We start from the raw sequence: 24,104 nt of genomic DNA on the forward strand, positions 1-24,104 counted from the left end.
ATCTTATTTTTAACATATTCGCCACAATTAAATTCCATATTTTTTTCTAGCACTTCTTACTATACAGTTACAAGAATGTGACTACCATAAGACTGCATTAGCAGGAACGCAGTACAAACTGTACATACCGGTACCGTATTTGCCGTAATAAGCGTCCCTCCCCCCTTCAAGAAGGAATTGAAATTATATAGACCCCTCTCCCGACCTGAAGATCTGATCAATGATCAATAGTACTAACACTTTAAAGCAGAGAATTGTGGTCGTGACTGGACAAAATAAAATATTGTCAAAGCTCCAGGGATACTGATGTGGTCTTTCTGTGAAAACAACTGTTTCATGTTTCTCAATTTTTTCTATCACAACTCATATTTATTATGCTAATAAACGCCATTTTGAGCCAATTTTAAGCGCCTTGGGTGCTTATTACGCCGGATAAGGTACACATTGTACCTATATTTTTGTATTAGAAGCTGCCTTGTTACAGTATGTAATGAGATATATCATACTAAGTTTAACATGTATAGTTACATACTTGATAAGCAGGGCCCACTTGTATAAAACATCTCAACTCTTGAGATTTCCTTAAGTCTATGATTTCCCATAGACAATACATTGCTTAATTTTGAGATGTTTTATACAAGTGGGTCCAGGCTCTTAATTGAGCCTTTATTTGTCTATTGAGAAATTAGAACTCCTTACATCTTGGTTTTTTAATTAAATTCAATTAATTCATTGTAATAGCGGCATTTTCAGCTATTGTTTTGTCACATTTCGTTCATTCTCAAATTGTCTTCCCCAAATAACATTTTTAAAGGTATGCATAAAATACAATAAATATCTATCATTCTCTGTTTTACATACACAAAAATCAATATTGCAAAGTTGGACAAGATAAGTTTGCCTAGTTTTCCTTACAGAATACAACTGTAGGGTACGACAAAAAAACTAATATAAATTAATAATATCTACACATCATCATTGTACCGTAAGCTCCTAAATATCCGTGAAAAATCATTGTCCTTGTTGCTTTTCAAATAACACACCGGCGAGGACTTTAATTTACAGAAGAACCATCACATATTCTATTATAGTGCCTAAATATAATGTGACTGAATTTAATATTTGTGAAATAGTTAAATTAGTAAACATGAAATAGCGCTTAAATATCTAACTTTTAGTTTCAATTTCAGTGAACTCTCTTTTATGTGGGTTTTTTTAACAGCACATTATTTAAGACTTTTTGCGAAAGAACAAACACATACTACATCTTTGATTTCTTGTGACATAATTAAACTGTGGGTGATATCAAAATTAACAAACATTAAATATCACAAATAAGTACCAAATATGAATATCTCACAAAATTATTATTGATGTACAATATACATAGTGTTTCCCATACGCTTAGTTGTCGTGATGTGTTGAGACATGACCTACAGTTGATTTATAAGTTCGGTATATCAGAAGTGTCCTAGAGCGATCCACAGCACATCAGCAGTAAGGCATGAGATCGTACCCCATCAACATCTCCGCAATCGGATCTCTCAACGACAGTAACTTAAACGGTTTATTTTCACATATAGATTTGGCATGAGGCAGTGAATCCGTGATCCAAAAGTTCTCGAACTTAACGTCATCCTGCATGAACTTCTCCCAGGACTTATTAGGAAAGACGGCATGTGTAACGTAGGCGCTGACACACTTGGCCCCCTTCTCCAGCAGTGCCTGAAAATAGCAGATTATTGGAATATCGCCATGTTCTCCAATAAGTAACGGATAAAACAAAACCAAAGTGTTAACGTGTACACTGAAGGATGTGCTATATAACGCTATGAAAATAGTTCATATTATACACTAAATGGCTGGGGAAAAAATGCGAACTTCGTGACGTGACGGCTTCCGTTTCGAAGATATTGCAATTTTTCTGAAAAAATGCACCTTTCCCTCAGCTTCGATCGCCTCGCCACGGCTAACCAACATCTGTGACGTCACAAGGTCAATGCGTTTCGAAACAGCCTTTTTTTTAATATACCAGGAAGCTTCGACCGTGCGTTGGATATGCTAATTCTTCAGCTATTTAAATGATATATTCCGTCGTCACCGACTGCTGTGTGCAATAATTATATGTATAAGGAAAGTCCTACATGCATATGAACAACGATTTTAAAAATGTTGATGATGAAATGAGTTCCTATCAAGGACGCAAGCGATTTGATGTATACAGGTATCCGAACACACATGCATATACGAATGGGGTATGCGTAAACTCGTCTGTACATATAAACATATCTGTATATATGTTTCGTTAATCCAGCACTGTAAATAGTATACGTTCTATCATTCAATTGATCACATGAAACTATGCTGGAACCCCTGTATACAACACAAGACATATTGATAAACGATTGAGTCAAACGTAAGTGTTCTCCACTCCTTTAATGACAAAACAAAATGGATTGGTACAATAATTTAAACTCAAAATTTTCAGCAACCTATGTAGTTTTACCCCAGTAATAAAAATGTGTAATATTTGGAAAGGTATGGTCTATTTGTGACACAAGTTGACTTGTCTCCTTGCATTAAATGTATAGGTATGGGGAGGGGATGATTTCTACATTTCGGCACAAGAACCTGTCCATATCACTCATCTGATGACGCAGCGTGGTCAAGTCGTATTAGTCTCACAAATACGAGTAATCTTATCATTGAACCACCTGATCAGATATAAAATGTGCAAAATATTGACCAGCACACGATTTTCTTCTCTCAGGTGATGCAGTTGTATAAATGCAACACAATCTGTGACAATGCTTACACATTTTCTTTACGCATAGTTATACCTTGAAATTGATCCTTATTCATTTCCCCGTTATCTAGCATGAGGACAGTGTTGCTATTAGAAAGTGGATATTTGAAATATGTCATGCATGAAATTGCAGACATAAACGCTAAAATAGTTTTGTAAACATTATTTTACCAATACATTTCAGAATTGTTGGACCGTAGCGGTACATCAGTATAAAACTTTGCAATATAATTGATTCCGCACAGAAACTGGTCACGAAATGGCGCCGTTCAACGCAGACGACAAGACGGAATCAGTTTTTAACTGTAGAGAAAATGAAGTGATGCAAACTGACCTTCAAGCTAAAATAAAAAATAAATGTTGTTGATCAACAACATAGAAAGCATTGTTGTTTAATTTCACTCAAATTCGTTATGTGAGCAAATCTATCATTAGTGCTCATGAAATGCTACCAGTCTGTGTTACCGTGGCATTAGATTATATTTCTATCTAAGTCTGTGGTGTAATCCTCTTCAGATTCGTCAGTCTCGTTTCCATTCAACCCACTGTCTGAAAGATGGCTGGATGCCCTCTACATTTAATGTTATTTTCAGCATGATCTGATTCCTCAAAAAACATGTTAATTCGCAAGCTGAAGCTTTAATTTTATGGCTGTACTAGCTCTACAAGCCGTTGAACTTGTGACGTCACAGCAAAAAAGTGTCTCATTCACCGGCAGTAACGATTATGCTAATTAGTCAAAGAAGGACAGGTGAAAATCCTACACTTTACACATCAATATCTCGGCATTGGAATGACCGATTTTCATGCGGTTTTCGACATATTTGTTTTTTGATCATATATAATATTGATATAATCATTACTGTGTTCGTTCATGGTACACTTTAGTATTGAATAATTATATGACGTCTAAGATGTTGTCAAAATTATGTTTAACAATATTTATGATTCTGTATGACAAAAATAAGATAATTATAAAAGTAAGAAGATACAACTTACCCGACCACACTCCTTCAGGGTGCCCCCTGTCTGTACCAGGTCGTCTATGATTATTACATGCTTCCCCTCGGGATTTCCTAATACATAAACACAATTCACTTACTAGTATTTTATTCAAATTTAATACAATATTTCACTAAAAAACTAAGTATTTTTTAATTTGAACCCCACCCCCCACCCCTTCGCCATTCACTGCTAAATAATTAATATTTTTAACTGATCATTGAACTGTTTAAAGAAATGTGTCACCCTTATCATAATATCAATGAACACTACAGTGTCCTAATATAATTATTCTGATAAGGGGTCACTTTTATCAAAATCAAAAATCAGCTCATTTCTTCTAAAACAATTGTCTGGTTTAATTTTGTTTCGATCCAACTCATAATAGAACCTGTACGGGGAATCGATGTTACATCTATACGTGTGTGTGTAGGAACTTTTGTGAAATCAAAGCATTCCTTTTATAATTATCAACCTCAACATTTATGTACACAATTGAGGTGCTTAAATTCCAAGCCGGCTCCTGACCGGAGACCCATTACATCCTTTTTAATATAGAATGCCAATTAGCGCTAGCTCATAAAAAACAAATTCGTACGCTGGACCAACCACTTTGTCAAACATGTGTTGACTTCTGTTTATACAAACACTGTATAACATATCAATTTATGAATTTCATATCAACATCAAAATTACAAAAAGGTAAATATAGTACTAAATGTATTTGTAGAATGTTGAAAATTAAAATATTCTCTCAAGAGTTATTACAAGGAAACTTTTGTGCAGACAACACCACAGACGATGCCAACACTGATGTTGGTTTGTGTAGACAACAACACAGCCGATAACAGCACTGATGTCGGTTTGGGTAGACAACAACAGAGACGATGCCAACACTGATGTTGGTTTGTGTAGCCAACAACACAGACGATAACAACTCTGATGTTGCTTTGTTTAGACAACAACACAGACGATAACAACACTTATGTTGGTTTGTGTAGACAACAACACAGATGATAACAACACTGATGTTGGTTTGTGTAGACAGCAACACAGACTATAACAACACTGATGTTGGTGTGTGTAGACAACAACACAGACGATACCAACACTGATGTCGATTTGTGTAGACAACAACAGAGACGATGCCAACACTGATGTTGCTTTGTGTAGACAACAACACAGACGATAACAACACTTATGTTGGTTTGTGTAGACAACAACACAGATGATAACAACACTGATGTTGGTTTGTGTAGAAAACAACACAGACGATAACAACACTGATGTTGGTGTGGGTAGAAAACAACACAGACGATAACAACACTGATGTTGGTGTGGGTAGAAAACAACACAGACGATAACAACACTGATGTTGGTTTGTGTGGACAACAACACAGACGATAACAACACTGATGTTGTTTTGTGTAGACAACAACACACACGATAACAACACTGATGTTGGTTTGTGTGGACAACAACACAGACGATAACAACACTGATGTTGGTTTGTTTAGACAACAACACAGACGATAACAACACTGAGGTTGGTTTGTGTAGACAACAACACAGACGATACCAACACTGATGTCGATTTGTGTAGACAACAACACAGACTATAACAACACTGATGTCAGACAACACCACAGACGATGCCAACACTGATGTTGGTTGGTGTAGACAACAACACAGACGATGCCAACACTGATGTTGGTTTGTGAAGACAACAACACAGACGATAACAACTCTGCTGTTGGTTTGTGTAGACAACAACACAGACGATACCAACACTGATGTCGATTTGTGTAGACAACAACACAGACGATAACAACACTGATGTTGGTTTGTGTAGACAACAACACAGCCGATAACAGCACTGATGTCGGTTTGTGTAGACAACAACAGAGACGATGCCAACACTGATGTTGGTTTGTGTAGACAACAACACAGCCGATAACAGCACACACCAACATCAGTGTTGTAATCGTCTGTGTAGACAACAACACAGACGATAACAACACTGATGTCGGTTTGTGTAGACAACAACACAGACGATTACAACACTGATGTTGGTGTGTGTAGACGACAACACAGACGATAACAACTCTGATGTTGGTGTGTGTAGACAACAACACCGACGATAACAACACTTAGGTTGGTTTGTGTAGAAAACAACACAGACGATAACACCTCTGATGTTTGTGTATGTAGACAACAACACCGACGATAACAACACTTAGGTTGGTTTGTGTAGACAGAAACACAGACTATAACAGCACTGATGTTGGTTTCTGTAGACAGCAACACAGCCGATAACAGCACACACCAACATCAGATTTGATATCGACTGCGTTGTTGTCTACACACCCCAACATCAGAGTTGTTATCGGCTGTGTTGTTGTCTACCGCCACCAAAACCTGGCATGACCTTAAATGACCATAGCTGTTAAAAGGACGTAAACCATAAACAAGAGGGTAAACAAAATTGTTTACCAACTCCTAGCAGGTGTCTCCAATGTAAGGACTATAACAACACTTATGTTGGTTGGTGTAGACAACAACAGAGACGATGCCAACACTGATGCTGGTTTGTGTAGACAGAAACACAGACTATAACAACACTTATGTTGGTTGGTGTAGACAACAACAAAGACGATAACAACACTCATGTTGGTTTGTGTAGCCAACAACACAGACGAAAACAACACTGATGTTAGTTTGTGTAGACAGCAACACAGACTATAGCAACACTGATGTTGGCTTATGAAGACAACAACACAGCCGATAACAGCACACACCAACATCAGAGGTGTTATCGTCTGTGTTGCCGTCTACACACACCAAAATCAGAGTTGTTATCGGCTGTGTTGTCGTCTACACAAACCAACCTAAGTGTTGTTATCGTCTCTGTTGTTGTCTACACACCCCAACATCAGAGTTGTTATCTTCTGTGTTGTTGTCTCCACAAACCAACATAAGAGTTGTTATCGTCTGGGTTGTCGTCTACACACACCCACATACGTGTTGTAATCGTCTGTGTTGTTGTCCACACACACCAACATCAGAGGTGTTATCGTCTGTGTTGTTGACTACACACACCAACATCAGAGTCGTTATCGTCTGTGTTGGTGTCTACACAAACCAGCATCAGTGTTGGCATCGTCTGTGTTGTTATCTACACAAACCAACCTAAGTGTTGTTATCGTCGGTGTTGTTGTCTACACAAATCAACATCAGTGTTGTAATCGTCTGTTTTGTTGTCTACACAATCCAACATCAGAGTTGCTATCGTCTGGGTTGTTGTCTACACAAACCGATATCAGTGTTGTTATCGTCTGGGTTGTTGTCTACACAAACCGGCATCAGTGTTGTTATCTTTTGTGTTTTTGTCTACACAAACCGACATCAGTCCTGTTATCGGCTGTGTTGTTGTCTTCATAAGCCAACATCAGTGTTGTAATCGTCTGTTTTGTTGTCTACACACCCCAACCTCAGATTTGTTATCGTCTGTGCTGTTGTCTACACAAATCGACATCAGTGTTGTTAGCGTCTGTGCTGTTGTCTACACAAATCGACATCAGTGTTGTTATCGTCTGAGTTGTTGTCTACACAAACCGGCATCAGTGTTGTTATCTTTTGTGTTTTTGTCTACACACACCAAAATCAGAGTTGTTATCTTCTGTGTTGTCGTCTACACACACCAAAATCAGAGTTGTTATCGGCTGTGTTGTCGTCTACACACACCCACATACGTGTTGTAATCGTCTGTTTTGTTGTCTACACAAAAAACCATCAGTGATGTTATCGTCTGTGTCGTTGTCTACACACACCAAAATCAGAGTTGTTATCGCCTGTGTTGTCGTCTACACACACCAAAATCAGAGTTGTTATCTTCTGTGTTGTTGTCTCCACAAACCAACATAAGCGTTGTTATCGTCTGTGCTGTTGTCTACACAAACCTACATCAGTGTTGTTAGCGTCTGTGCTGTTGTCTACACAAATCAACATCAGTGTTGTGATAGTCTGTGTTGCTGCCTACACAAACCAACAACAGTGTTGTTATCGACTGTGTTGTTGTCTAAACAAACCAACATCAGGGTTGTTATAGTCTGTGATGTTGTCTACACAAACCTACATCAGTGTTGTTAGCGTCTGTGCTGTTGTCTACACAAACCTACATCAGTGTTGTTAGCGTCTGTGCTGTTGTCTACACAAATCGACATCAGTGTTGTTAGCGTCTGTGCTGTTGTCTACACAAAAAACCATCAGTGATGTTATCGTCTGTGTCGTTGTCTACACACACAAACATCAGAGGTGTTATCGTCTGTGTAGACAGCAACACAGCCGATAACAGCACACACCAACATCAGAGGTGTTATCGTCTGTGTAGACAGCAACACAGCCGATAACAGCACTGATGTTGGTTTGTTTAGACAACACCACAGACGATAACAACGCTTATGTTGGTTTGTGTAAACAACAACACAGACGATAACAACACTGATGTTAGTTTTGTTTCAGTATCAACATAAATCATTTACAGCATAATATATGAACTAGAGGTAACAACCAAACGACCTTGACTCACCATCCTTGACCTTGACTATTCGTTTCTTGCCATCCCTAATCTTGACACAGGTAATGGAGTTCTCCTCTGGGAAAAAGAGGTGGAATCTTTTGAAGGCCCCATCGTCAGGAAAGGCATAGACAATATTATCTATGTCTGGAAGTTTACATGTCTCATTCTTCAACAAAGGAACAGCAGACTCCAATCTGAAGGGTAGACATTTAAAGTCTGGTACATGTATGAATTACTATGGCTTACACTAATGTTGACCCAACATTATTTCTAAGATTTGACAAGAACTATTACGGCAGCGCAGCAATGATTGTGGTGCGGAAATGATCAATCTGTCAGTGGACCTAACTTCACCCCACCATTTAACACTCAATATCGATAAAAATATATTTTAGATACTTTAGATTGTTTGTGTTACGTCCTATTAACACCTATGGTCATTTCAGGACGTGCCAGGTTTTGGTGGCGGAGGAAAGCCTGAGTTCCGGGAGAAAAAACACCAACCTACGGCCAGTACCTGGCGACTGCCCTACGTAGGTCTAGAACCACGACCAAGTGGTGAAGGGCTAGTGGTAGCAGAATGGCAGATGCCTAAACCACTTGGCTACTGCGGCCCTATTTTTTGGATACAATATTCCAGGTGTTCTTAAAATATTACAAAAAACTGAAAAGTCACACCGATATCATATTCAATATACATAATTTACAATGGAACCTGCCTAATTCAACCCCTGAATATTCTGCCATCCTATATCATTCAGAATAATAACATCCTGTCGTATCTGACCAATATGTTGTTCCCTTCAGAATGTCAGACAGGTTTTACATATATATACTCACCTTGGGATTATGTTGTCTGAGAAATAGAAGCGTTCCTGCAGAGCATGTATATCAAATATACATATCTGCGCTGGTCCCTTGGTGGTCAGGGGAATGGCAGACAGGAGGGTGGCCAAAGTCTGCAAAGTGAATAGCATTGTCAATTTTAATTAGAGATATAGAGGTTCCCTAATTACTAATGGTTGGTTATCATATTTATTTAACTTGAGTTAGTCTATTATCAAATTGTTTAAAGACATTAGGTTTACCAAATGTCACTTACAATTTAAAATTAACTTACATGAGTTAGTTAAACATGATAATCAATCATCACGAGTTTTTGGGCCTTTTTCTCTCACAACATTCAAATATTATATCTAGAGAACTGTATACATTGTTCCTGTTTTCAGATCAGAGAACTATGACGTCGCAAAGCATTATTTGTGACATCATAATTAGGAGATTGACCAATGAACTTTCATACAGAGTGTAAGAAACTAGAGGGTAGGGGCCACGGTGGTCAAGTGGTTAAGGCATCTGGCATTCTGCTACCACTAGCCCTCCACCACTGGGTCGCGGCCTACGTGGGGCAGTCACCAGGTGCTGGCCATAGGTTGGTGGTTTTTCTCCAGGAACTCCAGCTTTCCTCTACCACCAAAACCTGGCATGACCTTAAATGACCATAGCTGTTAAAAGGACGTAAAACACAAACAAGAGGGTAAACAAAAATGTTTACCAACTCCTAGCAGGTGTCTCCAATGTAAGTCAGGAGAGCAAAAACCTACAGTGGTTGTGGGAGAAATCAAAGTCAGCTGCTACAGGGTCTGTGCTGAATTTATGATGGGATAAGTAGTTTTTAGACAAGCACTAAAAACAGGACAGTGCCGGAATTAGAATCTTTGTTTTACCATTTCACACCGCACATGGATGTTGATTAAGGTGGGAAGTGTAACCGTTTATTTTATGTATACAAGCATTGATAAGTTGTTTTCCTCTTATGTTTACATTGTTTCCTCTGTAAACAAGTTATAGATAGCATACCTTGCTGCCTTTACAGGGGTTTGATTTTTCTTAAAGTATTTCCAATGATGTTGCTAGAAGTTATTATCATAGCAAATGTTATGACTTGTACAGCACAAAGGATTCTTTACCAAGAAATCTGGGATAAAATCCCAACGGTGGTTTTTTGGGGTGTTTTTTTTCAAGAAATGATAAATAAGTCAATTGTCTTGCAATTAAAGTCATTTCCAAATCAAAATTATAGATCTTTACTGTACCACCTTCTAGTTTCTTCTGAACAACTGAGTGGCTTTAAAATTATGGCCAGGTTAAATATTGTAATGATTTGACAGTTCTTATACTGAAATTTCATAAATGATATTGAGCCATTAAGTAGTTATAGCCAAGACAAAAATATAGGTTGGATCAACTAACATCATACTTGCAACAATTTCACTAATCATGTGAAGCAAAATTAGGTCACAGTCACCTTAGCTGTGGCGATTTGTCCTTCTGTGTCGACTCGCTCCATAGTCCCAGTCGGAAAATAAGGCAGGATGAAATGGAACGACCGAGCCAGGTACCTACAAACAGTACAAGCATTGTTATATATAGTTACAGGGATTGTTATATATAATTACAGGCATTGACTATATATTTACAGGCATTGTTATATATAGTTACAGGCATTGCTATATATAGTTACAGACATTGTTATATATAGTTACAGACATTGTCATATATAGCTAAAGGCATTGTTATATATAGCTACAGGGATTGTTATATATAAATACAAGCATTGACTATATATTTACAGGCATTGTTATATATAGTTACAGGGATTGTTATATATAATTACAAGCATTGACTATATATTTACAGGCATTGTTATATATAGGTACAGGCATTGCTATATATAGTTACAGACATTGTCATATAGAGTTACAGACATTGTCATATATAGTTACAGGCATTGTTATATATAGATACAGGCATTGCTATATATAGTTACAGACATTGTCATATCTAGTTACAGACATTGTCATATATAGTTACAGGCATTGTTATATATAGTGACAGGCATTGTTATATATAATAACTGGCATTGTTATATATAGTTACAGGCATTGTCATATATATAATTACAGGCATTGTTATATATATTTGTTATATATAGTTACAGGGATTGTTATATATAATTACAGGCATTGACTATATATTTACAGGCATTGTTATATATAGTTACAGGCATTGCTATATATAGTTACAGACATTGTTACATATAGTTACAGACATTGTCATATATAGTTACAGGCATTGTTATATATAGTTACAGGGATTGCTATATATAGTTACAGACATTGTCATATATAGTTACAGACATTGTCATATATAGTTACAGGCATTGTTATATATAGTGACAGGCATTGTTATATATAATAACAGGCATTGTTATATATAGTTACAGGCATTGCTATATATAGTTACAGACATTGTTATATATAGTTACAGGCATTGTGATATATAGTTACAGGCATTGTTATATATAGTTACAGGGACTGCTATATATAGTTACAGACATTGTCATATATACTTACAGACATTGTCATATATAGTTAAAGGCATTGTTATATATAGCTACAGGGATTGTTATATATAATTACAAGCATTGACTATATATTTACAGGCATTGCTATATATAGTTACAGGCATTGCTATATATAGTTAGACATTGTTATATATAGTTACAGGCATTGTTATATATAGTGACAGGCATTGTATATATAGTGACAGGCATTGTTATATATAATAACAGGCATTGTTATATATAGTTACAGGCATTGTGATATATAGTAACAGGCATTGTTATATATAGCTACAGGGATTGTTATATATAATTACAAGCATTGACTATATATTTACAGGCATTGCTATATATAGGTACAGGCATTGCTATATATAGTTAGACATTGTTATATATAGTTAAAGGCATTGTTATATATAGCTACAGGGATTGTTATATATAATTACAAGCGTTGACTATATATTTACAGGCATTGCTATATATAGTTACAGGCATTGTGATATATAGTTACAGGCATTGTGATATATAATAACAGGCATTGGTATATATAGGTACAGGCATTGCTATATATAGTTAGACATTGTTATATATAGTTACAGACATTGTCATATATAGTTAAAGGCATTGTGATATATAGTTACAGGCATTGTCATATCTATAATTACAGGCATTGTTATATATAGCTACAGGCATTTTTATATATAATAACAGGCATTGTTAAATATTGTGTAAGGCATTGTTATATATAATAACAGACATTGTTATATATAGTTAAAGGCATTGTTATATATAGTTACAGGAATTGTTATATATAGCTACAGGCATTGCTATATATAGTTACAGACATTGTTATATAGTTACAGGCATTGTTATATAAAGTTACAGGCATTGTGATATATAAGAACAGGCATTGTTATATATAGCTACAGGGATTGTTATATATAATTACAAGCGTTGACTATATATTTACAGGCATTGCTATATATAGTTAGACATTGTTATATACACTTCCAGGCATTGTTATATATAGTTTCAGGAATTGTTATATATAGTTACAGGCATTATGATATATAGTTACAGGCATTGTTATATATAGTTACAGGCATTGTGATATACAATAACAGGCATTGTTATATATAGCTACAGGCATTGTTATATATAGTTTCAGGCATTGTTATATATAGTTTCAGGCATTGTTATATATAGTTACATACAATGTTATTTATAGTTACAGGCAGTGCTCATCAATTAAAATAACTTGTTAAATTGAAAATATTATTTTGATGCATAAATGATTCCATGTAAGTCTTAACTGCTTCACTTTGACAGGGCCATACATAAACCATCACGCACTAATCTTCTTCTATACATTTTAAACTTTTCACATCAAAAGATTGTACATGGGGTCTGTACCTTTATTATAGAAAAAAATCAACAAATCTAAAAAAAACAAAAACTTTTTTCTTTTTTTTATTTCCAATGACAGATATTCATTGGTATCATACTTGTGAAGATATTTCCTATAAAAAAATACAAACCGCATTTTATACAATTTAATATAAAAATATATATAAAAAAATTAAAGAACAGTGGTGAATTCTACAGGGTATCTTGGTTAATTTCGTTTTCTGTACATAAAACATGGCATGATGTCTATAAAGCTATTGAACTAGTGTATTGGTCTAACACAAGCTGATATCCTTAAATGACGATAGCTGTTGATAAGAAGTTAAACCCCATATAACAAACCAATTACAGACACAAGTTGTCAACACCCCCGACCACCTCCAAAGCTGGGTTGTTTAATCTTAGTTGTGTTTATTCAACGGAAGTAACAATGATAAAAACAAGTGTGTTACCTTGGAAACATGTAGAGAAGAGACAGTTGTTCAAAGATGATGTCTGGTGAATGGAAGCTTCCAATAAAAATCACTATTAAAGAAATACAACAGAACAATAATATGAAAGGGACAGATCAATATACAACAACCACCTATACTCATTATACAACAAAGTGTATATTTAAACCTTTTGATGAACACTTGTACCTACATGTAAATATTGAAATGTAACAAAAAGAACCTATATGTCTACCCTATTCCACCATCAGTTAATTATTTCTTGGTTTTGGTGAAAAGGGTTAACACTTTAGTCCTATATTTCACTGGCCTTAGGGTAAACACTTTAGCCCTTTATTTCACTGGCCTAAGGGTAAACACTTTAGTCCTTCATTTCACTGGCCTAAGGGTAAACACTTTAGTCCTTTTTTTCACTGGCCTAAGGGTAAACACTTTAGTCCCTTATTTCACTGGCCTAAGGGTAAACTCTTTAGTCCTTTATTTCACTGTCCTAATTGTAAACACTTAAGTCCTTCATTTTACTGGCCTAAGGGTAAACACTTTAGTCCTCTTTAGTCCTTTATTTAACTGGCCTAAGGGTAAACCCTTTAGTCCTTTATTTAACTAGCCTAAGGGTAAACACTTTAGTCCTTTATTTAACTGGCCTAAGGGTAAACACTTTGGTCCTTTATTTCACTGGCCTAAGGGTAAACTATTTAGTCCTTTATTTCACTGGCCTAATTGTAAACACTTTAGTCCTTCATATTATTTCTTGGTTTTGGTGAAAAGGGTTAACACCTTAGTCCTATATTTCACTGGCCTTAGGCTAACCACTTTAGCCCTTTATTTCACTGGCCTAAGGGTAAACATTTTAGTCCTTTATTTCACTGGCCTAAGGGTAAACTCTTTAGTCCTTTATTTCACTGTCCTAATTGTAAACACTTAAGTCCTTCATTTTACTGGCCTAAGGGTAAACACTTTAGTCCTCTTTAGTCCTTTATTTAACTGGCCTAAGGGTAAACACTTTAGTCCTTTATTTAACTGACCTAAGGGTAAACACTTTAGTCCTTTATTTTACTGGCCTTAGGGTAAACACTTTAGTCCTTTATTTCACTGACCTAAGGGTAAACACTTTAGTCCTTTTTTTCACTGGCCTAAGGGTAAACACTTTAGTCCCTTATTTCACTGGCCTAAGGGTAAACTCTTTAGTCCTTTATTTCACTGGCCTAATTGTAAACACTTTAGTCCTTCATTTCACTGGCCTAAGGGTAAACACTTTAGTCCTTCATTTCACTGGCCTAAGGGCAAACACTTTAGTCCTTTATTTAACTAGCCTAAGGGTAAACACTTTAGCCCTTTTTTTCACTGGCCTAAGGGTAAACACTTTAGTCTTTTATTTCACTAGCCTAAGGGTTAACACTTTAGTCCTTTATTTCACTGGCCTAAGGTTAACCATTAAGTCCTTTATTTTACTGGCCTTAGGGTAAACACTTTAGTCCTTTATTTAACTGACCTAAGGGTAAACACTTTAGTCCTTTATTTAACTGACCTAAGGGTAAACACTTTAGTCCTTTATTTTACTGGCCTTAGGGTAAACACTTTAGTCCTTTATTTCACTGACCTAAGGGTAAACACTTTAGTCCTTTATTTAACTGACCTAAGGGTAAACACTTTAGTCCTTTTTTTCACTGGCCTAAGGGGAAACACTTTAGTCCTTTATTTTACTGGCCTAAGGGCAAACACTTTAGTCCTTTATTTAACTAGCCTAAGGGTAAACACTTTAGCCCTTTTTTTCACTGGCCTAAGGGTAAACACTTTAGTCCTATATTTCACTGGCCTAAGGGTAAACACTTTAGTCCTCTTTAGTCCTTTATTTAACTGGCCTAAGGGTAAACCCTTTAGTCCTTTATTTAACTAGCCTAAGGGTAAACACTTTAGCCCTTTATACTGGCCTTAGGGTAAACACTTTAGTCCTTTATTTCACTGACCTAAGGGTAAACACTTTAGTCCTTTATTTCACTGACCTAAGGGTAAACACTTTAGTCCTTTTTTTCACTGGCCTAAGGGTAAACACTTTAGCCCTTTATACTGGCCTTAGGGTAAACACTTTAGTCCTTTATTTCACTGACCTAAGGGTAAACACTTTAGTCCTTTATTTCACTGACCTAAGGGTAAACACTTTAGTCCTTTATTTAACTGACCTAAGGGTAAACACTTTAGTCCTTTATTTTACTGGCCTTAGGGTAAACACTTTAGTCCTTTATCTAACTGGCCTAAGGGTAAACACTTTAGTCCTTTATTTCACTGACCTAAGGGTAAACACTTTAGTCCTTTTTTTCACTGGCCTAAGGGTAAACACTTTAGTCCCTTATTTCACTGGCCTAAGGGTAAACTCTTTAGTCCTTTATTTCACTGGCCTAATTGTAAACACTTTAGTCCTTCATTTCACTGGCCTAAGGGTAAACACTTTAGTCCTCTTTAGTCCTTTATTTAACTGGCCTAAGGGTAAACCCTTTAGTCCTTTATTTAACTAGCCTAAGGGTAAACACTTTAGCCCTTTATACTGGCCTTAGGGTAAACACTTTAGTCCTTTATTTAACTGACCTAAGGGTAAACACTTTAGTCCTTTTTTTCACTGGCCTAAGGGTAAACACTTTAGTCCCTTATTTCACTGGCCTAAGGGTAAACACTTTAGTCCCTTATTTCACTGGCCTAAGGGTAAACACTTCAGTCCTTTATTTCACTGGCCTAAGGGTAAACTCTTTAGTCCTTTATTTTACTGGCCTAAGGGTAAACACTTTAGTCCTTTTTTTCACTGGCCTAAGGGTAAACACTTTAGTCCCTTATTTCACTGGCCTAAGGGTAAACTCTTTAGTCCTTTATTTCACTGTCCTAATTGTAAACACTTAAGTCCTTCATTTTACTGGCCTAAGGGTAAACACTTTAGTCCTGTATTTCACTGGCCTAAGGGTAAACACTTAAGTCCTTTATTTTACTGGCCTTAGGGTAAACACTTTAGTCCTTTATTTAACTGACCTAAGGGTAAACACTTTAGTCCTTTTTTTCACTGGCCTAAGGGTAAACACTTTAGTCCTCTTTAGTCCTTTATTTAACTGGCCTAAGGGTAAACACTTTAGTCCTTTTTTTCACTGGCCTAAGGGTAAACACTTTAGTCTTTTATTTCACTGGCCTAAGGGTAAACACTTTAGTCCTTCATTTCACTGGCCTAAGGGTAAACACTTTAGTCCCTTATTTCACTGGCCTAAGGGTAAACTCTTTAGTCCTTTATTTTACTGGCCTAAGGGTAAACACTTTAGTCCTTTATTTAACTGGCCTAAGGGTAAACACTTTAGTCCTTTATTTCACTGGCCTAAGGGTAAACACTTTAGTCCTTTATTTCACTGGCCTAAGGGTAAACACTTTAGTCCTTTATTTCACTGGCCTAAGGGTAAACACTTTAGTTCTTTATTTCACTGGCCTAAGGAATCAGACAATAGACCTTACATATGTATACCTTTTATTATCTTTAAATGTTAAGGGATTGCTTCCCTTGATAAGACTAATTTGTATATAAATTATAGTTACCATCTCTGCCTTGCATATCCTTTACATCATCTATAAATATATCTGGGAAACCATCATTGAATTTTTTCCACTGAATATTTCTGTACTGGACGCCGCGAGGCCCATATGGGGAAAAAGATAGTGACCGCTTTAACTGAAAAAAAAATCAATAAAACAGACATAGACATTAGCATGATCTATAAATCTTAATCTTAATTATCCTGAAAAGTGTGTATGCCATCTTTAAATGGATTTCCTAACTCTTTGTCTTCCACTTGTATTCTTTTATCTAAATTATAAGAAATCATACACTTTTTATTTAGTAATTTCAGTGGGAGTTGACAGTAAGCAATCAGTTGAATTACAGTTTTAAAAATGAAATATAATAAGGAAAAGGGTACCTATAAGTTTAACTATATTATAACTGTTGTCACTATTGTCAAATGTGTGTATGTCCTTTTTCAAATAAATATTCCATTTAAATCACCTGTTGCTGTGTATTCACAAATTGCAGCTGTTTGAAAGTTGAATGTGTAAAATAGAAATAAAAATATGAAACACTACACCAATATAATGATGCGGTTTAGGATTTCAAGAATCAGAGCGTCAAAATGAGTACTGGTATTCAATCGATGGGCCACAAAGCCTTTGCAAAATTTGACAGGGGAAGTTACTCTGAGCCAGAAAAACTCCTTTTAGTCACTTCATCTTATATAGAGAAGGGAGACTACTCAAGTCAACATAACCTCGGAGTGGAACTCTTCATTGTGACTATAACAGATACAGAGGTGCAATACACCTTAATTTCTCAAAGTTTTTTTGCGAGAATCAATTGACATTTCTAATTTCTACAGACAAATGACCATGCAATCACAAAGTAGCATTAACTGTCAAACTAACAGGTCAAACATTGATATAATAATCAAATAGCCTAGCACAACATTGCCTGATCAGCAATGTGGTCTGTCCGTTTAAAAAAGGGCATACAGTACAGTAGATTCCTCTTAATATCACTTCGCATTTGTCAGAGGAAAACATGATATTAACCGAAACATGACATAAACAGAATACATATTTTCCAATGTTTTTCAACCCTCAAAACTGGAAGTGAACTTAGTCAAATGCATAAGTGATGTGGCTCTATGAAGAAGATTCATATTTTGTAACTAACCTTGTTCTATACCCTAGTTGAAATATATATATATAAGTATAGAAATAAATTTATTATTTGTATTTCATTTCAGTACGCAGTTACATTTCATAATGTTAAGTAGCAAAATGATGATCAGTATGATTGTAATAATGATTGTTTACTGCAGTAGTGATGTAGGCATACAAGTGTTTGGCTGGTATTCTGCATCAAATTCACTTGTAAACATGAGACTTGGTAAATATTTACCTATATCTTGATATATATACTGTTCTTTCTCTAGTAACATCTTTTTATGGGTTAATTTCGTTAGATATTTGCTGCAAGTGTGTAATCGAAGATAGTACACCTGTTATAATTATAGTTGAAAGAATACATCACACTTGGCATCAGAAAAGTTTAAAGATGATAGACTGCCCTAGCTCCCCAACCACAGGTGAATATCATGTTAACAAGTATGTAAGTCAACCTATTGTTTAACAGTCAGCCAGGTGTAAAAAATACTCTGTTAGGTCAAGGCATTGTTTACATAATGCGTCCAGGGTGTGAAAGAAGGTCCCCAGGGCATTTATCATGAATCATTACCACCATTTACCTGTATTTTTTTTGTGGCAGTGGCCAAAATAAAGGGATATTAAGAGAAATCAACATAAAATCAGGTGATAATAAAAGAATTGAATTGCATAAATTATATAGCAGGAAAAACGGTGCATCAAAAAAACATGATAATAACCGAACAGTGACATTAACAGACGTGATATTAGGTGAAATGTACTGTATCTTATAAAAAGAAATGTTATAGATTGACAATCATTTATAAATACCAATATTTCACTGAGTTAGGACTTAAAGATCTTCTTCATTAGAACAAAACATTTATCTGGTAAAAATGATACACTTCAGATAAGACATGCATGATAGACAATGACAATGGCCATGCATGCAGGCAAATATTGCATACCCACGTTTACCTTCATGTTTCTACTTAGTGTTTGATACATGACATTTACTGAGGTCCATCACATTTAACAACTAAACTTTTATTATCATCATTTTGTAAGTTTGGAACAACTGTCCATATTTACAACAATGAAAAACATGTTAAGCAAGAAAGTGAAAATATCCTGTTGCATCCCTGTGACATATGTGTACAAATATTTAACAAATGTATTAGTTCTATAACTTAATGATTTGTCTGTATCTTGTAGGTCGCAAGTCACTAATTTCTGGCATCGAGTGTGGCGGGTGGCACGGCCTCTGGGGATGTTATTCCCAGTGGGTAGTGTCCAGACCTGACTAGTATTGTTAGGACACTTCCCACGCGCACTTGCTCTTCTCCTAACAGGTTCTAGTTCTGAATGGTTTAGGAGTCTACCACATGTAAAATGATGTTTGTGCTCATGGCCATCTCATTTTCTAGGTCAAATGTTCCTTTTTGGTTTGTTTGGAGTCGGGTAAGTATAGTCCCTCAACCACTGTATATGTTAATATCAGCCTCTGATGTTTCTGTGTAGTTTGAAGGGACATAGCTTTAGGTTTTCAAGCATCCTTGTTTTCTAGATCTGTCTTTATAATTTCCAGTGATGAATCTTGCAGCCTGTTTCTGGATTCTTTTGATTTCAAATCTGTTTCTGGGTTCTTTTGATTTTGCCTGTACTAAGCTTTGTAATATGAACTAACTAACACTGATTTATATGGTGAGTTGACAAATTCAAGCTAGTTGGTTGATAAAAATAACTATAAAAAGCTAATAATATTACCCCTTCTACTGAGCCAAGCTCGATTTTATACAAACTATTCCAATTACCTTCCTAATTGCACAAATACTGTAACCTGTAAAAAGGAAAATAACAAATATTTCTGTATGGTTGCCATGGTAATTGGATTTTCTATTTGATTGTGATTCTAGCAATTAAGTTTGAAAGCCACTAAAAGAAGTGAAGAAGCAGTCAGGGTTTTTCCAGGTCAATATGTGGCTCATTCCCAATAATATTTACACATGTGTCTTCTTCATTTAACAAAAATTCCAAAAATATTTCATCTTATTTCTAGCATTGAATTTTTTGTTTTTCTACAAATGCGTTATAATCATATGATTATGACAAAATGATACAACAACATATTTTCTTAAAAATAATAACAGTTAAAAAATGGATAAGATGTTGAAAGTGACGTTATATTTTTCCAACTTAACCCTTTCACCCCTATGTACCTTTAGTAGACTCTACCATGCATCGATCTGGATGAGTCCATTATGGTCTACAGTGGTGAAAAGGTTAAGGAATGAAGGTGGTCTGAAAGGCCAATGAAAAACCCTGAATATACATAACAAAGGCTTGAAGTTGACTGAGAAATACAATACAATTATATATATATATGTGTATGATACACTCACCATGTCCTGGATGTATGAAATAAAATAAACAAACATGCAAATGATGGTATGAGGTTTGACAGTACAACAGTAAGATGCTGTTTACTAAAACATCAAATGACATCAATATATTTGCCAGATCAGTTACATGCCGTTCGTGATATTACCAGTGAATATAGACTAGAGGCGAGGAATAAAGTGAACACCACACAACATTGTTTGCTTCTTATTCCAAACTAGACAAGACATGAATGATCACAGGAAATTGTAAAGTTCGCAAATGAAAGGGTGCTTATAATCAAGGGAGATGACTCGATTCTGGTTCAGGTTTCAGCCAACCAAAACTGATTTTCTTGAAAATATTAAGTTTTATGGAGGATTCTTGATAAGATAAAACATAATAAGTTTAGTATGGGATTGACATTCTGGAGGGATTCACTGCTTTTCTGGGAAAAATACTTTTAGGGTAACCATACTTATACAGTTTTTTTACTGCCAAGTCGAACAATTTTAGACAAGCTCTGTATAATCATTATGGAAAACATTTCTATCCAATTCATTTCTGCGTTTACTCTAAACTCATTCGCCCCTTAAATTTCATAATGAACTATTCCAACCCTTGAATTGGAAGAGATCAAATGTGCCTTCAGGGGTGAATGAGTTAATCAGAATTTTGTTTGGCCTTATTGCAACAAAATCTCTGATAATGAAGGTTTGATTGTCTTTTTCCTTCCTTTTAAACACAATGTGAACTACCAGGTGCAGACATGTACCCATCTGAGTATCTAACAGCTATGTATGCAGATATAGAAACATAATTAGCTCTATCGTAATCAGCAATACATAAAGCAATAAGGGTATGCAAAACAGACGCGGACAAATTGTTGTCATGTTTTATTGTACAGTTCAAAATATCCATCAATGCATATTTTGCCCAAACAAGCATCCTTCATTTATTTTGTTTGGGAAATGTGTTGTAACTTGTCCATCCGTGAATAAATAAGCCATGCCTGTTGAGATATTTTTCCGCAAACTTTTTCTCATATTTTATTAACTTACATTTCTCTTTCGCCCTTCTGTCAAACTCAACAGCTCCTCACACCTGCTGACAACGTCCTGAGCCAGCAACGCCATGGAAGGGTGGGAGTACACCATCACTGGACTATCATCTCCATTCATCTTGGAACTTTACACTTATAAATAATATTGTTTACTTTTAAAGAAACACAGTATTGAATCGATGTATCATACAAAACAAATGGGAAGGGATAAAGTTACATAAAATGCAGGTTTCTATCCAAACTTAAACATTTATTTTTTCTATTCATACAAACCATTAACCAGAGACTTCAATGTTTAACATTTTATCAAGTTTTACTGCTGCCGGGTAAATACAAATTCCTATCTTATGTGATAAACGTACAATAATTTGATCTATATTAGTAACAGGCAAAGCTGGTTTAATTTTGGTCAGTATAAGCCTGCAAATAGAGCATTTGTAACTCTATTAAAATGGTTCCAAACATCTCTCAATTGTCTGTTCTGATAGCGCTCAGAGGTCAAAGACGTGAAGCCATAGCAGACACACCAGACCATACTGCCCAATTCTGACTTAATTTGCTCTGAATCAATTTGATTTTGTTGACATTATTTCATAAGAATATAAACACAGTAATGAAAACAAATTCTGATATGAAAGAATCTAACAATTTCTTGAGATGTATAATGGGTAAATTAAATAGGAGTCCCAATGAATTTATCTGGCATGATAACTTTTGGAAATCACAAATGCTTCATAAACCACAGACACTTAAATCATTGCTTCCTTCATGATTGGTACACTTTGATCAGCACACTTAAGACCTTCACACTCAGACTATGTCTCCAGCCTATATCAGCACACTTAAGACCTTCACACTCAGTCTATGGCTCCAGCCAATATCAGCGCACATAAGACCTTCACACTCAGTCTATGGCTCCAGCCAATATCAGGGCACTTAAGACCTTCACACTCAGTCTATGTTTCCAGCCTTTATCAGCGCACTCAAGACCTTCACACTCAGTCTTTCAGCGCACTCAAGACCTTCACACTCAATCTACAGTATGTCTCCAGCCAATATCAGCACACTCAAGACCTTCACCCTCAGTCTATGTCTTCAGCCTTTATCAGCACACTCAAGACCTTCACACTCAGTCTATCAGTGCACTCAAGACCTTCAAACTCAGTCTATGGCTCAAGTCTCTAGTATATTGATACAGATTGTGATATAGGAAAATCTGTGTTGTTGTAGTGGAACTGCTCTGGGTCGATCATTGGCAACCAGGTAGCTCAATGGGTAGAGTTTGAAAAGTCCTTGGTTAGAACCTGCATTTTCCCACTCCTGTTAGACACTGTATATTCAAGTTTTCTACATTAACTTTAACTTCAGGAACAAAAGAAGAGGATGACTCTAGAACCTGTGAAATCATAGGGGCAGATAATTCACTCTAGCAATTAAACATGAGATGGAGATGCCATCCCTTTTGTTTTTCAGCCCAGGTTCCGTTTCAGGGCTATACACCTGTAATTTCTACACATCCATACAATATACACATGTAAGGGACGTTATATAAACTACTTACACATGTTATCATATCAAGAGCTAGACATAACTGCGTAATATACAATAATTAATAATGCACTTTCACTTTCTATTTTGCAATGGACTACAGAATACTTACATAGACAAATACGTCGTTCAGAATAAGATTGGGGAGCCTCACTTATGCGGTAGTCTGTCTGTCATTTGATTGAATATTTAAGATTACAGGGACAAAGTGTCCTACCTGAATTATAATAATAAATGTAAATTATGTAAACAGGTAAAAGGAACTCGTAAACAAATAAAAGACGAAGTAAGCATAAAATATTTGCTGTTTAGATAATCATTTAATGAACACTTAGGCTTGCTTTAGATTTTTGTACTTACTTAATGCCTTTCAGTATTTACTTAGTTGCTTTATAACTTCGTCAAACATGAACGCCACTTACCAAGACTGTATTTCCCTCCCTCAGTGCTGTTGACAAGTTGAAACGGGACGACGATCAATGCGAAAGTAGGCAGGTGTGTTTGTAAACAATATTGAAGAGTTTTAGAAGGGGAACAACTCTGCTAGCATTACCTCGCAATTGGGTGCGTTCGATACAACAACCCATACATTGTACATGTATACCAAGTGCCGGTTCGAAATAAATACATTCGGATCTTGAACTCAATATATTCAAGTAAAGCACCAGTATATGCACAGGTGTATTTACATTTGATTTAAATAGCGTGAAGATATTTCAACAATGCATGGTCAGCCGCTTATGACAGTTAAAAGTTATGTGATGCCGGATATATATTGG

General features: G+C 35.8%; 1 protein-coding gene across 5 annotated transcripts; it reads right to left on the reverse strand.

Annotated features, from left to right (window-relative positions):
• Positions 1-983: 983 nt before the first annotated feature.
• On the reverse strand, positions 984-23,831 carry LOC110452853 (ribose-phosphate pyrophosphokinase 4-like). 5 transcript variants are annotated; one of them, XM_021501567.1, is made up of 11 exons: positions 23,748-23,831; positions 23,438-23,542; positions 21,776-21,909; positions 20,738-20,743; positions 17,214-17,346; positions 13,650-13,722; positions 10,696-10,789; positions 9,228-9,346; positions 8,397-8,581; positions 3,806-3,882; positions 984-1,725 (listed from the first exon to the last, which is right to left on the reverse strand). In XM_021501567.1, exons 3-11 carry the CDS (start codon positions 21,893-21,895, stop codon positions 1,492-1,494), a joined length of 1,041 nt encoding a protein of 346 aa, XP_021357242.1. In that variant the 5' UTR covers positions 21,896-21,909; positions 23,438-23,542; positions 23,748-23,831; the 3' UTR covers positions 984-1,491. The 5 variants fall into 5 exon arrangements, with proteins under 5 accessions (XP_021357242.1, XP_021357243.1, XP_021357241.1 ...); XM_021501568.1 differs by having other exon boundaries at positions 23,438-23,495; positions 23,748-23,826; XM_021501566.1 differs by lacking the exon at positions 23,438-23,542.
• Positions 23,832-24,104: the final 273 nt, after the last annotated feature.

This window comes from Mizuhopecten yessoensis, unplaced genomic scaffold, assembly GCF_002113885.1.
Source record: "Mizuhopecten yessoensis strain PY_sf001 unplaced genomic scaffold, ASM211388v2 scaffold6919, whole genome shotgun sequence".
Taxonomy (NCBI): domain Eukaryota; kingdom Metazoa; phylum Mollusca; class Bivalvia; order Pectinida; family Pectinidae; genus Mizuhopecten; species Mizuhopecten yessoensis.